General features: G+C 40.8%; 2 protein-coding genes across 5 annotated transcripts in view; one reads left to right on the top strand and one right to left on the bottom strand.

The window, feature by feature from the left end:
• CTNNA1 (catenin alpha 1) overlaps positions 1-18018 on the top strand; it is a 120193-nt gene that overhangs the window by 44148 nt on the left and 58027 nt on the right. The window lies entirely within an intron of this gene.
• On the bottom strand, positions 10398-17925 carry LRRTM2 (leucine rich repeat transmembrane neuronal 2). Of its 3 annotated transcripts, XM_069772641.1 has the most exons (3): positions 17356-17925; positions 15813-17017; positions 15544-15700 (listed from the first exon to the last, which is right to left on the bottom strand). In XM_069772641.1, exons 1-3 carry the CDS (start codon positions 17357-17359, stop codon positions 15665-15667), a joined length of 1245 nt encoding a protein of 414 aa, XP_069628742.1. In that variant the 5' UTR covers positions 17360-17925; the 3' UTR covers positions 15544-15664. The 3 variants fall into 3 exon arrangements, with proteins under 3 accessions (XP_009916364.1, XP_069628743.1, XP_069628742.1); XM_009918062.2 differs by having other exon boundaries at positions 10398-17017; positions 17356-17917; XM_069772642.1 differs by having other exon boundaries at positions 10398-16589; positions 17356-17911.

Raw genomic sequence — 18018 nt, 5'->3', positions numbered from 1 at the left:
TCAGCTTCTTGGACTGTGTAGGGAAAAAAATGTAACATGGGGCTTGCTTGCTCTTCTCTGCTATGCCTTTGAACCTCTCCTTTGAGGACTGTCTTTATTGAGTCATTTCAGGGGAAGAAGGTGACATGAGAGCTCTGATGTCAAGTACAAAGTAAGACTGCAGCTATATAATTTGATACTGTTCCCCTTAAATGCCAAATTGTGAATTTCCTCAGAGGCAGAATGAGTTTTTGGGCACCTGTCCAGGAGTCAAAGAATCCCAATTCTAGAGGTGACTGGACTGAAAAAAGCCGAGAAAATGAGAAGTTAATGCAGAAATAACTGAAATGTTTAAAAAAGAAAAAAGTTGAAAGCCCTTCTGTCTTGCACCTGACCAGTTGACCCCTTTGGAGCTAATGGCCTACAAGATGGTTGCTTTTCTTCCTGCGGGATCTTTTAATTGAGGAAGGCAGGGTCTTCACAAACTTAAAAGTTTATGTTGTTGTGTTGTGAGAGCTGGTTTGAAGTAGGCTTGGCTTTCTTGTAGCTGTGGGTAAGATTGCTGCCCAGGCTTGCCTGGGTACAGTGGTCTTCTGCTCATCTCCCACTTCTGTTGTCATACACAGCTTTTCTCACCCAGAAAGGCTGTTCCTGTATATGCAGATGCTGTGGGACTCTACCGTGGGAACTGCAACTAAAATGAATGAGGAGATCTTATGAGGAATATGTGTGTAGAGAAAAAGGTAGTAATTAAGCAGCAAATCTTCATGTCCTGATACTCCCCCATACGCTATCATGAAGACTTATTCACAGAGAATGTAAAACTGGCTTTTTGGTGACAGGTGCTGTAATCTTGAAACTTTCTCTAATTTTTTATCCTCAATCAGTTTTGTAGTGCTGTGGAAACATCTTCTCCTCTGCACCCACCCCATTCACACTCCACCCCCCCTGACCCCCTGGCCTCCCCCCAAAAAAATTAAAAATTATGGGTATTCTCAGCTGGAGTTTAGGAAATCTTTTTGAAAGAGCAGGACTATATCAAGTACACAGGGAACTCTTATCCCCTGGGAGTATTCCTGGTGTTATTTCCAGTAGATGGATTAACTTGTTTCATGCATTTTGTAAACTTGCTCTATGACTTTAGTTGTATTACCTGCTTCTGGAGCAGTGCCTATGCAAAGGGAAGGGTTATTTCAGTACTAGACTGCAGTGAAGTGTATGTTCAGTTAAAGCTTATTTCTTGGTGTAAAACTGAATTTAACCAGCTGGGTTTTTTAGATCACTGTCAGCTTAAGTACATTCAATTTCCCTGGGTTTTTTTGTGCCAGATTGTACAGTTCTGTACATTAATTCTGTTTGTTTTGAATAGCTGCTGCTTTATCATCTATCTAATGGTAATTTAAGTCATCTATCTAATGATTTTTTTTGAAAGTAGAGGCTGATACAATAAAACCGTGAAATACCTCTGCATCCCAGAGCGCTCTGCTTTGCTTTACTTCCTTTCTCTGGACACTTACCATAGGTGATAGCTACCTTCCCGCTCCACCTCAGATGTGCTGACTGTTCCTAAATGGTTTATTTCCTTTGACATTCGTTTTCTTTTGAAGAAGGGCAGCCACTTTGTACGTGTCAGGCTTGTGCTGGAATTTTAAATACTTTAATGCATTCTCATTATCTGCAAGGGTGGCTGGCTAATTAGCTTAGTAAATAATGGCTTGATAGTGTCTCTGTAAAGGATGACGTTATGCATGCTGTGTTTTTAGTGCCTTTTCAATCGTGTGGGGTTCCTCTGTGAATCACTTGCTTTAGGTAAATGGAGGTGATGCGAATAAGGTTGCTGGCTTTCTTTAACAGCAACTAGTGGTGTCAACCTCGCGGTCAGCGAGGGCGTTCTTGTTTCAAGCAATTTTGTCTTCTGTGGAGGCAAGTGAAGTTGCTGAGATGCCCGTGTGGGAGGGAGAGGAGATACTCCTGCTTTTTGGTGCTGGTAAGGCTAGAGGTGTGCAGTAGCTAGTCCCTCGACAGTTGGTCAGCTTTTGATGCTATTTCCAGTTTTTAATGCCCTTTGCTTTCTGTCAAAGGCAACTTCATATCTGAGGGGTTTTTTTGCTGTGATATTGCAGGTTAAGCCTGCTGAATCCCTTCCTACAGGAAATACTTAAAAATCTGTCACAAACTAAAGCTATTTATATTTCTAATAAAGAATAAAGAATACATTAATTCTAGCTTTAAATGTCTTGTGACTGTATTGGTAGGTTTGTTTTATTATCTGTTTCTCCGAGCTGTCTTGCCAGGAGTTAGGTGGCTTTATTCCCAGATTTATAATGCATTCTCTTCCTCTTGGAAAGGGCATATGCTGTCTTGGCTCACTCTTTTTAATTTGAGTTTTGCAGGGGTCTGTGTTGTTCCAATTTTAGTTGTTCTATTTCTAAAGCCTTTCACATGTATGTAAAATATGATAAAAACGAAAATATTTCAAGGCTCTTACAATTACCACGGGTGTAAACTTCAGCCTGCTTTTCATATTTCTGGATATATCTATTAGTTCACGTAATTTGCAAAGGAAAAACTTGAGATATTCTTTAGATAAGGTTACTAATTAACATCAAAATGAAAATCAAGCCTGTGAAGGCGGCTCCGCAGTAGCAGATTACTCAGCAGCCCCAGCAGCTGTCTCGTGGCTCCTGCAGAAGCGTTTTGTCCCTCTGATTTGGTATTCTGAGACGTTCCCCCATCCATCCAGCTACCCCCATCTACCCAGCTATACTGAAAGTGAGATGAATTGACCTGTAGCCAAGCTTAACTAGTCGTCATTCAACAAAATCACTTGTGAGGAAACAGCTGTAAGTATTGACAAAACATTGTGCTGCCCTCCTTGAGCTCCTGAGTTCTTATTCATGAGAAGCCTGGATTAGGCCTCACCTGGTTGCACAGCAATCAGGGGTGATCCAGTGTAATTTTCACCTGTGTGTTGCTTGAAGAAATGCTGTAGGTTTAAAATGGAGCTTTTATCAGCAGTTCTGATACATCTCTGGGGTCTGTGTAGACCCACATAGTAAGACTGCAGAGGCTGTTTGTTGCAGCATGGTGCTGACTTGCTGCTTTTCCATTAGATGTTTTCTTCTGCTCTCTGCTGGATTGGGTGGGAGCTGGGGCTTAGGGCTGTGGTCCGGGATGACCCAGGAGGAGACACGTGCCCGGTCAGCCCTTGGGCTGCAGAGGTGCAACCAGCCACAGTGGAGCACTGGATCTGCGTTGCTGGAGTCCTGAGCCCCAGCTCCAGCACGTGCCCTGCCTGCTCGTGGTGGGGAGGGAAGAGAAGAGGAATACAAGCTTGCCAGCTCCTGAAGGAGTAGGATGCCAGACCCACTGCAAAATAACCTCTTTACATCTGGAGTTGTGTAAAACGGAGCCTAGATGCTCTTCTGCCTCCCATCTGTTGACTAGGCATGAACTGCCATCTCTCGGAGGTCTCTGGGGAGGAAGTCTGCTGCTGGAAGAGCAGGTGGGGACCTGGCAAACTTAACCAGGTGCAAGTTAGAGCCCTTCAACCTGGCTCTTGGAGCTCAACTAGAAAACATGTTCAAGGTAACAAGAAACATAAACCTCTCACCTTTTGCAAAAGATTTCAGGTACATTTGCTTTGTTAATGCTGGGTCCAAGTCTGGCTTAGAGAGTCCTAACTTTGCCCTGGCATCATGATTTAATGGAAACTAGGAGAACTCAGTTCAATGAAGACTCAGTTTTACTGTATGATGTATTATTGCCAATTTCAGTTTTCTTTTGAGCTCTTAAGGAAAAGATGCATGTTGTTGCAGGATGATTTTCTTGGCATCCTGGCACCTTCCTACCATTACTTATCTGTATGAATAGATATTTTTGCCTTAGTGGTGGAAATGTGTTGGAGCTGTGTGCTCTATATCATAAAACCTATGCTGTCAACTTCTTTAGATATAAGGATAAGCCTTAAGAGAATACCGGTAGCTCCATTACCTGGTAGTGGTACAAAAGTATTATAAAATGTTTGAGAATCTGTTGTTTTCCAGACCAGACAGACATGTCTCTTAATCTTTTCCCCCTCCTCCCCCACATCACGGGTGAAAATAATAGTAAAAAAAATTACCTTGTGCTGTTGCAATACCACTTTTCCCCCTCAAGAAATAATATGTAGATAGCACTAGACAGTAATTCTAAAGGTTTGATTTCACCATTGCTTAAAAGAGGACTTGCTCAGTTACTGTTGCCTGTGAAGATATTTGAATAAAATTGCTAGTTACCCCTGCAGCTGGAGCACAGAGGGTGTGTGGAAGTGTGTATATACTTGTTAGTTAGTAACTGGGTTCCTGCATGGGCTGGGAATGAAATTTATCACTTTGTATGGTCGAGATTCGATTGTCCTTCTGATGTGAGGTGCTTACAAACCAGTCCCAGTGCCTGCTAACCAGACCCAGCATTTTCTGCTGCTCCCAGCATTGCCCTCAAGTGGGAATTATGGTGCAAGTTACAGGGATTAGGAATGGGTTTTAGCCTGGAGCAGTCCTGAAGATTTTGGTCAGCTGCCATTAAAGTTAAAAGATGTTATGAAATTTGGAAGAAGACTAACTTGTGTGTTCTCCTGATTTTCCTTTTTTGTTAGGGAACAGACTCTGCAAGAGTGAAGTTGCAAATTATAGCTCTCATATGAGGAAGTAAGACTTTTGGAGGTGGTGGGGGTTTTTTATATTAATGAAGAGACTGGATATGTTACTAATTTGAAATACCTGTTTCAAAGGCAGTGGAATGCTTTTGATAACATACTGGTAAAATAGGACTTTCCTGATTATAACTCCATTACATTAAAAAAAAAAAGGAAGAAAAAAAGAAATAACCAAACCACTTGTCAAAATAGAAATCAGGCTGTGTAATGGCCTTGGTAGAAGCTGTTTTAATTATCACAAAGAAGTCCTCTCTTCTGCTCAGAATGGGTGTGGGTTGTTTTTTTTGGGGGGGGGGGGTGGTTTGTTGGTTTTTTTGGGTTTGTTTTTTTTTTTTCCCCTGGCTCAGATCACTGAAACCTGTTCATGTTCTTTATCATATTTTCCACTTTGTGTCTTTGAGCAATCTGTGTCAAGTATGTGGACTTGTCATTGAGTCCTAATCCTGTCAATAGTTTAAAATATTTCTCTTGCATAAGCAAATGCAGGAAATAGTATATACTAATTATTAACAAAAAACAACACAGGATAAAAGTTAGTAATATTTTGAGCATAGTTTACCCATTTAAGTTCATTTGTGGCAAGTGAGCAATACTTAGGCTAGCTGGAGGTTTAGACACCAGGAAATACCTGAAGTGCAAGACAGATGACCTGCAGCTGGTAATGGGTAAAAAGTAGTAGGCACACAATTTTAACAGACATAGGTTAAGGGAAGATTATCTAGTCAGAGCTGATGTACTTTTATGTACATAAAGATAACATTAAGTAATTGGTTAACGTAATAACAGAGAAGTCTGGTACTGTCTCTGTGCAGAGAATCCCATCTGCAGAGGCCCAGACCCTTCTTGAAACTGAATTTTTAGAAGCTTTTCTGCCTTCCCTAGGTAAACTTCCCCGTTAGTGGGGTGGGTTTTTTTCTGAGATTTAATTTTTATTTTTAAATACTGCTTTCAGTTAGTACCTCGGGATCACTGGTTGCATATATTTCATATTGTTTCAGGTGGATTTACTGTGTCACATCTCTATTAAATTATTTCTATTATTCATTGCCTATGTGTGCATAATTAATGTTCTAGAGCAATGGGGTGGTTGGGTTGTTTTGTTATTTACATAACCTCATCTTTTTGGAGTGGTTTCCTTATATTTTCATGGTTCCCAGCAGGTGTCTGATGGTCAGTGAGTACAGACTAAATTTTATTCTTGATTGTTACAGCACAGGTTGAAGTCAGAGGAGCTGCAGTGAACAGAACGTGCTGCAATGTAGTTAGGTTTGCATAAACAATTGAAACTTTTTTAAAGCTGATGATCACTTACTAATTTGCCTGATGAAGATTACTATTTTTGAGTAAATGGATAGTAAAAGTAGATGTCAGAAAGTTCCTATTTTGATGATGCAGCTTTACTGTGGTATATTCAAATGATTGAGTGCCCACTAAGAAGAAGAAAGCAGTCTGCAGTCTCGTAGCATCAGCTCATTTGAATGTAGTATAAAACTTTTTCATGTGTCTCTGGACACTCTCATTGGCATGCTTTGTCAAGTTAATTGTTGTCCATAGACAGTTGTAGATATGAAGGGGTAATATCCCTGAAATTTATCTGTGTGGTGCACCGGAGTCGTTCTCCGCTTTGTCAGTACTTTCATTTGTCCACTGTGTTTTATGGCATGCTGTCAGACAGCTGTTAGTCACAGGAAGGTCCTGGAGTAGTCTTGAGCTGCATTAGTTCACGTTCCAGGTCTCCGTGTACTGTTACTGCTATTGTGCAAGTGCTTTTTGCACAAGAACCTTGCTGCTTGTCTGGTGGTGTTTGCTGTCCTAGTCCCTGCTGGTAAGGGTACATCTCTGCAGCATGGGAGCAAGAGCTTTGAATTCATTCCATAAACGCTTCTCAGATTTGGAACAATGTGGTGGTTTTCTCCAAGTTTCAGATTTGTCAACGATGCCTACATCACTGACAAATCCAAGGCTTGGAGCTGAAGAGGCATTGCAACTTGTTCAGCAGTTCCCAGCACTGAAGGTATATTGAAATTGCACGGATGCTCTGTAAATATCTGAAATGCCTTAGTCCTGATTTCATTGTTACGTTATGTTATGCAGTGGACTATGTGGGTGTTTAGTTATTTTAACTATGGGCAGCAGATGTCCGTCGTCCAAAGGACTGACATATTTTAGCTGGTCTAGAGACTTGCTCTCCACTCACAGGCAGAAAGTAATACGTCACAAAAGCTCATTACTCATGGGACATTGAGCATGCTAGTTTCTAGTTTAAGTAAAGGATGTACAGACATCTCCTAGAAGTTAACTGTCACTATAGACTATAGTAACTTGTTGAAGGTATCTGTTATTTTTGTTTTGCTTAGGAGCGTGGTGTCATGTTAGAGATGTAGTACCTGCCAAAGCTTACTGTATCAAAGCTTACTGTATTTTTTTTCTGTAGTTCAGCCTAATCAAATGTCTAACCTTAGCCTTTTTTTGAAGTTTCTGGTGTCGCAGGACTGGATGCTAATTGCATGTCATGTAGTCAAAGCTCTCTTATTTCGGAGTTCCACAGCTGCCATGGTGCTAATAGATGTCTCAGAGCTAAGCCAGTCATCTGTAGAGAAAAATACAAACTAGAGATGGCTTTCTCTTCCTGCCTGCCCTGTGGCTGTTAAATTCTTGAAGGCCTGAACCCTAAAAATATACACTTGATACCTGTAGAGCTTCCAGCTGTCATTAGGAGTTACCAGACTTGGTTGCCTATGCTCTGGGTCTGCCTTGCGCTGGTCTGCTGCTCCCCCAGGTGCTGAGCTAGGTGTCTGTCCTACCTGGAAACAGCAACACAGCTATTTCCCTCTTCAGGACTATCTGAAAAGATTGAGGAGGAATTCCTTAAGCTCTGAATTATTCAACCAGAATTTCAAGCATGGAGTTAATCCTAAGTCTCTGTAGACCTTGCTACAACAGATGTTGCTGTTCTTTCTGGGATGGCATGCTTCAGGGCTAGACTCGATCAATAAGTAGTTCCGCATCTTCACTGAAGCATGTTTGCCTATCCTGAGGACAACATAGATGATGCTTTAATATCTCATGCTCTTTAAATGAGAGGTATACGGTTAGACCTGGAGGCTTGAAGAATGGCCCACCGTGTGGTTTTCCCAACTTACTAGTTTGTTCTGGCTCGCATCCTTTGATAGGTGTGTGCTGAGGATGTTTACTGTGTGACTCCCTTCTGGGACAAGTGAGTCGGCCTGGGTAGCTAAAATTTTACTTAATCAAAGTGGAGATTGTTAACAAAGCTTCTGAAAGTGCCTGCAGTGCAGGGGAATGTGTATGTGTTTTCCTCTTGTTAACTGTTTTGTGGTGCGTTTGGAGATGGAAACTCACTTGTAGTCTGTGTCCCTGTCCCCTTTCCCATGTTCTCAATTCTAACAGATTGTCACTATTAGTGTTACTAAGAGCTCTATTAATTTTACAGGGTTTTTCTCTTCTCTAAAAGATTAAAAACTTAAGGTGGTATCAGGGTTGGAGCACTCTATTTGAGGGCAGAAATTGATAGTCCCCGCTAACAGCAGATGGCTTTTGAGGCAGAGGTTCTGGGTACATGATGGATAATTCAGGAGTTAGTTCAAGAGAAGAGAGCAAAAGCATCCTAATCTTGCTGTAGGATTGAGCTGGATTCTGCATTAACACTCTTCTCAGTTTTTTAGCCCTTTGCAAACATATAAGTAAAACTACTTTTTGCAGTAAGCTTTTCTGCAGTATTTTGTATGCTTCATAAAGGATATTTCAAGAATTTTTGTAGCTATACAGTTAAGAAGTATCTTGGAAGGACTTTTCTACTTGAAATGCATTTCCTGTATCTAGTGCTGTCTTTAATCTCATGTGGTCTCGCAAAAACCATTCTACCTATTAAATATGCAGTAAAGCTGTTCTGTTTGGTAGAAGATTGTATGTTTAAACAGCGGAAGTCCTCATTGCTCCTGTATTTTAAGATTAAAAATTCAGCTGCAACACTATCTTCAGATTCAGAGCCATTAGAATGGATTTTTCAGATTTATTCTCATGATTGTAATACAGAAAATTAATTGCTCCTGACTGTAAAGAATTATGATCCATTAATTATTTAAGAACCATCTTGATGGATGAACCTTTTCCACTTCAAGACTTTTCGTGAAGTAAGGCTGCTTTTTAAAACTGGTATGAAGCATAATGCATCTATATCAAACAGTGGATGCACTACACACTCTTTAGGGGTAAGGACTGATGGAAAAGAAAAACAGCACTTTGTGTCTAGTTTGCTTGAGTATTCAACATAAAAGTAGTAGAGTCTGCTGGGAGAAAACAGGGGTAAGCTACTTGAATAGCATTTAAAAAAAATATTTTTTTTTTTTTAAAGGAAGATTTATTTCGTAATATGTCCTGGTAGTAGAGAATGCCACTTGAGTTTTGCGCGCGCGCGCGTGTGTGTGTGTGTGTGTGTGTGTGTTGGAAGTGTAATGTAAATACTAACATTAGGATTTTATTAGATGAACACTTGTATTGAATTCTGTACCTTAGCCTGTACACTCACCGGAGGAAGGAGTCGGCGCTTTCCCAGATGTGCTACAATTTTCAGTTAATTTGTGCAGTCCTCTTCAGTCAGGTTCTTGAGTCTGTTTTTTTGCGGTTGTCTTAACACACCCTATGTTTAAAAGTTGCTAGTCATGTTGATGTTTCCTTGCTACTAATTGGATTTAAAGGTTTTGCATAGTATATTCAGAATACTGTTTTTTCTCTTGTGTATCTTACCTTTGCTTGTGAAAGCAACTGGTTTTGCATGAGATGCGTTTTTATCTTAAAGTTAGTCTCTTTGAGAGTTTAAGAAAATAGATTTATCATGTGCTGCTTTGAAGTATTAGAAGGATTTGAGAGGCAGTTAGCCAACTGACATTTAAAACCCTTGAGAACTTGTTCCAGCCAAACCTTTTGCAAAAAAGTAAATGTAGCTAAGGCTTAGTTACTAAAATGACTTTAGTTGGCAGTTTAGTGCATGTAATCATCTTGGAACATCCTGAAACTTGTTCTTTTGTTCAGCTGTTGTACCAAGGCTTTTGGGTTGTGTCCGTGAACTTGTCCCTTCTCTAAATCAGAAATCTTTCTCATGTTATTGAAGCACCATGATTTTGAATGTTACATTCATTGTGGTAGCCCATATAAAGAACACTTCTTGTACAGGGAATGTATTTCTGACACTTTCTAGATAGCTGTACTTCAGAGCTGAAGCAGTGTCTTGCTAGTTTGACATCTCAAAATGATATAGATTGTTTGTTCTTGCTGAATTCTCAGCAAGGTGGTCCTGTTGGAAATGCCATGCTCTTGGCTGGCTCAATGACCAACAGGCGGTCATGGTGGTCTACCAGGTGACCTGGGGGAACAGCCAGGTCTCAGCAGCCCTGCAGGCACGTCTGCTGGGTCGTGCTGGGGCTCACGCCAGCACGCTGGAGAGGGTGCTGCTGCCTGTGCTGTTTCTGATGCAGGTGCTCCCAGGGCTTCAGTCTCAAGGGCCAAGAGTTTAGCTTTGGTTTGGTTTTCACTCTCTGCTCTTGCTTATATAAATAATTTCTGCTAGTCAAGAGATGTCTTGTTTGGGAAGAACCCTTGCAGACCAGCTCATTTATTGTAGTAAAACAGAAGGTGCTGTATTTGATATGATTATGGCAAATGGACTGGCTTTGAAAAGGGAGGAAGAAAGAGGCAAATTCAGTTTTACAGTATACACAATTTTAATAACAAAACTTTTCTGTACACTGCACTTCATTTTACTCCATTACTTACACCCCCTCCCACCAGATGTTGGCTCTTTTAAACATAATTTAAACACAATGCATCTAGGACTCTTTAAAAATCTCTGGTTGCTAAGCTGGTAGAATAGTTCAGTTACTAATGTTTTCATTAGTAAAAAGAAAAATGGGGTGGATTTTGTTTGGTTTTTTACAAAGGAGTGGTTGAAGGATAGGAGGTGTAGCTTTTCAGTGATAACACCATAGGTGCACAAGCTGCATGGTGTTTCGCCCTTAGCGCAAGTTTTGCCCTGTTTGAGGCTTGATTACATCCATCAAAGCTTCTGTTACCTTTCCCCAGATACTTCTCAAAAGGTTTTTATACAAGATGTGAAATGCTGAATTTCCAGCTGACTCTGAAATAATTTTTAAGCATCCTGCTAGCATGATGGCTTAAAAAGCGAAGCCCGGCACACTTTTAGTGTATGGGACTTTTTGCAATGGAGAAAGGGCATGGGGAGGGAGGAGTGGCTGCTGTACAACTGCCTTTGATTTTTGTTGTTTTCTTGCTTGTTCCTTTTTGGGGGGAGGAGAAATACTGTAGCGCTCTCTGAACTTTTAATTTTTATGGAAAACTTCATAAGAAAGATGAAATTCAGCTTCTGGGTAGATTTCATAGGTCTGAACAGATGGATTTTGATAGCTACGCAGATCACGAAATTAAATCAACTTTATTTTCATTAAAGTAGTACAGAAATTAACTTAGACACATTAAAAAATAAGTGTGTAGTGCAGATTTCTGGTTTAAAGCCACTGGATTTTCTGATTTTACATGTTAACAATAGGCCACTGTCTTCTAAGGGAGGTAATGGGACATAAGCTCAGATGCTTAGATTTGCATGCAGGCTAGGCTTATCACTGAAAAAAATCAGATAATTTCTGCTTGGGCACAAAGAAAACAAAACCAAACATTGATACAGTGACATTAATTATGTTTCCATGTGATGGGAAATGGGAGCTCTGTGCAGGGGAACACTTCAGCTGGACACTAAACGCTAGCCCATTTTACTCTTTATCGAGTAATTTTTAGTTGTGTGCATTCAAACAATGATCTAATGCAGAGCAACTAATGAGAAGGGAACTGAAAGCATTAATTCAGACCTGTTCCAGTACGATTACTCAAAAATTGAACTTTTACTGCTAGGTTTGCATTTCACCAATGTTAGGGTAGGAAGGAGGAAAAGATGGCTGGAGGAGATCTTTGGATGGGATGAGGATCTCGGGAGCAGTAGAAGAAATTTTGATTTCTAAAAGGCCCTGAACACTTGAATGAGGCTGTGCCTAGAGGTGGTGAAGCACCTATGATGCCATTTAGTATCTGTAGAAACTGAGGCTGTGCAACAGAGATATTTGGGGAGAGCAAGTTAACAACCTCTTGTCATCAGCCAGTACTCATACCGAAATACAATTAATTTGAACCAAACCATCATGGTTCTTGTTCCATAAACAAAATCAGAGACTGCTGAGTAATGCAATTATTACAATACCCTCCTTGCCTGAAAGAGTTACAAGCAATTGAGAATGGAAGACAGTAACTTTTAAAAAAAAAACACACAAAAAACAAACCCCACAAAAAGAAAACAAAAACCCCAAATTAACAGCCCCTGGTCATGTCCTTGTGTACCTTGTGTAGAGTGATGGCTTTGCCTGCTGTTTGCTGTCCGTCTAAGGGAATTCAAGTTGACTTCACTGCTAGTGTTTGACATTCTGTGAGTTTTATGATACCTGTTACCCTAAATGTAATGTTTGCAGAATTGCTTTGCTTACACCTGGAACCTGGCAACAAATGGTTTTGGAAATGGCAGACATAAACCATGGCATTTGGGAGATTGGCTGCGTATTAGTGTGTAGTACAGAGAGTCAAAGTAAAATTGAACAGTGCTGTGCTAGGCTGTGTCTGCTGGCCTCCTGCTTTGCTGTCTGCAAGCCAAGGCAGCACTGCAGGACCAGTGAAAACTGTGGGGACACTGGTGGGGAAGAGAAGTTGGGTGCCTGGGTTTGCTTTGAGAGACACTGGGACAGTGCTTTAATGCTTGGAAAATTGGTATGAGTGGCTGGGGTGGAGAAGAGGATTAAATCCAGCATTGCTGGAACATCTGTCTTTACTCTTCCTGGGCATAATTATAAGCTAATAAAGCTGGAGTGGGTTTCAGTGCAGAGCTAGGGTGTTGGGAAAGCACCTCCTCGGGAGGAACCTCAGCACTTCAGTCAAGTGGCCAGGTCTTGTTACCATGTGGAAGACTGATGTGGTACCTTCTGAACTGTCTTACAGCAAGGGTTTCTGCTGGGCGTGGAGGAGAAAGGTGGAAGTCCTTCTTACAAATGCAGCTGAGGACATCAGAGTTTAGTATTGACATCTGATGGTTGATAATAGTGTAGACGGACTATTTGGCTGCCAGTATAATTAATGAGTTCAGTTATAACTTTGTCTCTGCTGGTACCCTACAGCTGTACATGAAAATCATCCCAAAAGTGTCTGCTTTCCAATTTCCCGTGGTGCAGACCATCGTGTTGGTTAACGCGAGGTAAGGGAGGTGCACAGGCAGGGGCAGGTTGCTGCTGAGGCAGTGATGCGTGCTCATTTGCCCAGAGCAGAGCAAAAGCCTGGATGTAAGGGAAGAGCTGTGAGCGCTTATTCGTGGTAAGGAATGAAGCAAGTCTTTCTACAAGCAGCTAAATACCCTTGGATGCCAATACATTTTTGTATTTATCAGCTTAGGTCTGGCCTTCTGGCTCAGGTGAGATTTAATCATACAGAATATTTGCTCTTTGTCCACCTGCCCCACAGGATTTATTGTATTCAGTTAAAAGCAGTAATTGATTTTCTAGAATAGGTGTAAATCAGCTCATCACAGTATAAACAGTTACGAGGGTTCAAACGTATCTCTATGGAAAACCATTAGGCTTCACTGAATCTCTTCCATTAAAGTACAGAGTCACAGGAAGTAAACAAAATATTTGTTTTATAATAAGGGCACTGTATGTAAAAGTAAAATAATGCAAATTAATATCTTCAAAACCAGTAATTGAAAAATCTTTATGTAAAATCTTAACAGAAGTCACACGTATCTTGCTATAGTTGCCTTGGACGAATTCATTTCACAATAAAACATCAAACTGTTGTATAATTGCACCCTAAATACCTCACTAAGTGGTAATACAGATATATAAAAGCAGAGTGAAATAGCAAACAGACTTTTATGCAGTGACTTTTCTGTTTAAAAAGTTTGCAGAATAGTTTAGTACAACACAATTAGCATACTGTAATTACTGATTTGTTCAAAGTATGTCAACACTGTGAGGAATTTTTTTCATCGGTGTATGCTGGTAATTGTTTAACACTGCAGCATTGGACACAACACTTTTTTTTTTCAGTTATACATACATGTGTATATATATATTAAAAAAATTTCCATCCCTCTGGTCCTTTTAGCTTTGGTTAGAATGTTTACAATATTTGAGCAGTTGACTTAAAAATAATGTAATTCTTTGCAGACCCCCCCACCCCCCCGCCCCTGTGGCATCTGAGTACCACCACTGCTGCATAGATCTGCAAATATTTACATATAATTTCATAGTATAGTATAAATAGCAATATGGTACTTCTGGCTAAAGAAACCAAATTACTCCTTAAGAACGAGGTGCGTGTGTGTGTATATATATTTATACAAGATTTTTTCAACGGCATACTAGTTTAGATTCTGTCCCATATCAAGAAATGAAACATTTTTCAGTGAGCTATTCTATAAACTAATTATATTATCCTAACTTATACTTATCAGAAGGTACTTTTTTAAAAAAAAAAAACCAAAAAACAAAACCAACCTGGTAATTACCTTGCATTTTGGAAGAGGAGGACAAGTGAGAGCTTATATTACAGGGGCTAATTCTGTCTCCAAAGAAACCAGTGGAGTTAGTGCATGAAAATAGCTTCTAGGCGAGAGGAAGCCTCAGCTGGGGGGGGCAGTGGGGGGACAAAGAGAGGCTTCTTCCTTCCTTCCCTCTTCTCCTTAACCTCGCGGTTGATATTTACTTTTAATTAAGAAAAACTTGCATTAAGGGTATTTACACATGAAAAGGTGTTGAAATGCTGTTTGTTCATAGTTGTAAGTAATTAGCCTGAATTCATGAAAAGCATCATCAAGTCAAACCAGAGAGCCGATAAGAATTGAATGCACTTAATATTTAGAATCGATCCTGTCGTACTGAGCCTTCCTAAATAAGCTGCACTGCCTACTTTGTAAGCGCCTGGAGAGTCATCTTGCTAATTTGTGATCGTCCTGCTAATTTGTGACCGTGTGAACTGCTCCATTCTGTATCTGTTGTGAGCTTTAGCAAGGTCCATGTAAGCAAGCCAAACTATGAATATGCAGATAGGAAAACTGTATTTAAAAATAAATTCACCAGTTCCCAATGCACTTAAATCCCCACCTGGACCTTTGTTGCTTTTTTTTTTTCTTTCTTCCTTCCCCTTTTTTACTGGAGTGAAATTATCAGAGGAGGAAAATCTTCCTCCACGGCTGCCTTTAAAGTGAACGGAGCCAGCTGGAGTGTTTGGGATCCTACAGCTGCAGTGGAACAAACGGAGTGTATGTCCCCCCGCAGATCTCTGTACAGATATCCAGTATCCATCCCCTCGGACTGTTTTCATTAGAAAAAGTAGAATGTGGAGACTTGGGTATAAATGTTTACACACAGTCATATAATTACATAACATGAAACATTTTACATAGTTTGAGGTGAGCATCTTTTTAGACTTTTAAACATTAGGAGTGCAACTTTAATGTAATCATTGCTTCTTTAACACTGAAAATATTATGGATTTATTTTTTAAAAAACTTAAAAATACTGCACCACTCCATAAACAATGTTTCCATTAAGTAGCTTGGAAAATTAGGCTTTATGTCAACATTTGTAAAAATTAGAATCTGATGTAGGTCCCCTACAATTTTAAAATAGGTTACTTATCTGATTTAATTTTTGATGGCATGTAGGTATTATACTTCACATTCTTTATACGGCAGCTGCTGACACTTGCACTGTCCGTAGCCATTAATGATGATGAAGGGTCCTTCGTGGGTGGGTTCGTATTCGTTATATGGTCCTTGGTCTGATATATTTGCCATATGCAGCCGTGTTTGGGATCGGAGCTGCCTGTGGTTTTGAATCATTGAGCACTGCCTAATTCTTCTTAATGTGGGAGGGCAGCACTTCCTGGAGATGAACACTATAAAAATGATAAAAAAGAAAGAAAACAATAAAGCCATTGTTCCTGTAATTACCCTCTGAGTGAAGATGGCATTGTTTGGCTCGGGGAAATGTTCTTCAGTGGTAACGACCATGCCTGCCGTAGTTGGAATCTCTTTGTCGCCCATATGGAAATGAGAAGAGCTTATTCTTTTCGTGTACTCAGTAGTCGGAGCTGCATACGTCGTAGCCACGGGCGTAACAACAGTTGATAAATTCCAGCAAAGCTGAAAACCATACACTGCATCCAGAATATCCTCTCCCTGGGTGTGGTCGGGGCTGTGGCAGAGGATGGAGTGCTCCCACCGACCTTGGAAGCCACTCAACCATGTGGCCAAGGCGCAGATCTTTGGGCTGCATTCCCACAGATTGCCGGAGAGGCCCACGGTGGTGAGGGATGTCAGTGAACTTAGGATCTTGGAATCCAGAGTGGTGATCTTGTTGTTATCCATTAGGAGGGTTTTAAGGTTAGGCATAGTTTCAAAGACGGTTAGGTCAATGGCTTTGATTTCGTTTCCAGTCAAATCAAGCTTTTCTAAGGTGCCCCAAGTCCACTCCATCCCACATGTCAAGTTGCTAATTTTGTTCCACTGCAAGAAGAGCGTGTGCAGGCTGCTCAGCCGGAGGAAGTGAGCAAAATTAATCTTTGTCAGCTGGTTGTGCTCTAGGTGAAGCTCCCTCAGCTTGATTAATCCTGCAAATCCGTTGCGAGCCAAACTTCGCAAGCGGTTTGTGCTCAAATCCAGGAACTCCAGGCTACGACAGTCCCAGAACAGGCGGACCGGGATGGTCCGCAGGGAGTTGGAACGCAAGTGCAAGGTCTGTAGCTTGCGAAGGCCGTAGAAGAGCTCGGGGTGCAGAGAGGATAACTGATTAAAAGAGAGGTCCAAATTCTGCAGGTTAAGCAGCTGGCTAAAAGTTGTGTTTGGCAAATGAAAGATTTTGTTGGAACTTAAGACTAATTCCTTAAGTTTATACAGTCCTTGAAAAGAATCTTCTCTGACTGTTGCAATTTGATTATGATCTAAGTGAAGCCAAGTAAGTTGACTGAAGCTTGCAAATTGATCCCTTTCAAGTTCAGAAATATAATTGTGCCTCAGTGACAAACCTAGCGAGCCCTTTTCAGTGGTGTTTGGCACTGAGTGAAACCCCTGAGAGTCACAGTAAAAGAGCAGCTTCTCACAGCGACATTTTGGTGGACAAGCCATGCCCAAGGCAGGCAGCATTTTTAAAACCATACTCATTGCATATAGTGCTGCCAGCATACGAGCCCCTAATGGCCACTTGAAATGTAAGCCTGCAGAATATAATTTAGGAAAACAACAAGATAGGATAGCCTTATCAGTACACTTTGAACATCACGATGGAAGATTTCACTGCAGATAACATTGCCATGCATTTCTGACAAGCTAATTCTAAATGCAAGAAACAACTTACTACAAAAAACAGAATACTTGGATATTACACTTAGGATGAGTCTTTATCTCTATTACGGAGGACTACAGTGTCACAATCGGAAAACATTTTTTTTTTCATAAGGTTCAGTGCAGAAAAATTTGCTTTAGCATCTAACTGCTCCTTTAAAGCATAGCTGGTCATTCATTATACAAGGTATATAGAAATGCAGGAACTTACCCATTCTTTTGAGTACATTGGAGGTTGCATTCAGTCGTAGTTTTAGACTCAACGCGGTGAGTCTGTAAAAGGCTCTAATGTAAGATAGCCTTTGAATAATTTACTGGGTTTAGTGTCCTTTGATATTAGTGCAAAATTGAATCCACGATGCTCTCTTGGAATATTCCTTTTGAAATCACTGGCTTGATCTTCTCTGACAGGTCTGCGATTTTTAAATCAATGCTTAATACAAGTTTTCGTCCTCTGTGGCTGCTCAGCTGTTTAATTGAAGCTCATGTTTTCTCTTTCCGCAGCTGTGGCTTCCCTTAGTCCTAACTTGTTGATGGCAGATGGGTGGCTTATTGCTGAGAGAAGCTCCTGTAGTAGCATGAGTGCATTTACTGAAAAGCTTTTCAGGGAAGCGGTACAAGAATGGATTTGCTTATGCGCTGCGACCACACAGTGCTGTATATAGGCTGACGTCACCTGGTGACGTTCCTTTTGTTTGGGTTTTCCAGAAGCTTTGCTGTTTTAAAGCATTGTGGTGCATACTGTGATCGTGTTAAAGACCACTGACAGAAGGGGAAAAAAAATCCAACGGTAGGAGTCCTTCGTCCCCGCAGTAGAAGGAATAGGAAAGACTTGCACCACCCCGCTCCCCCCCTCCTACATCTGTGCTGGCTG

Source organism: Haliaeetus albicilla, chromosome 27 (genome assembly GCF_947461875.1).
Source record: "Haliaeetus albicilla chromosome 27, bHalAlb1.1, whole genome shotgun sequence".
Taxonomy (NCBI): domain Eukaryota; kingdom Metazoa; phylum Chordata; class Aves; order Accipitriformes; family Accipitridae; genus Haliaeetus; species Haliaeetus albicilla.
The sequence above is the reverse complement of the archived record's forward strand: the minus strand, read 5'-3'. Positions and strand labels throughout refer to the sequence as shown.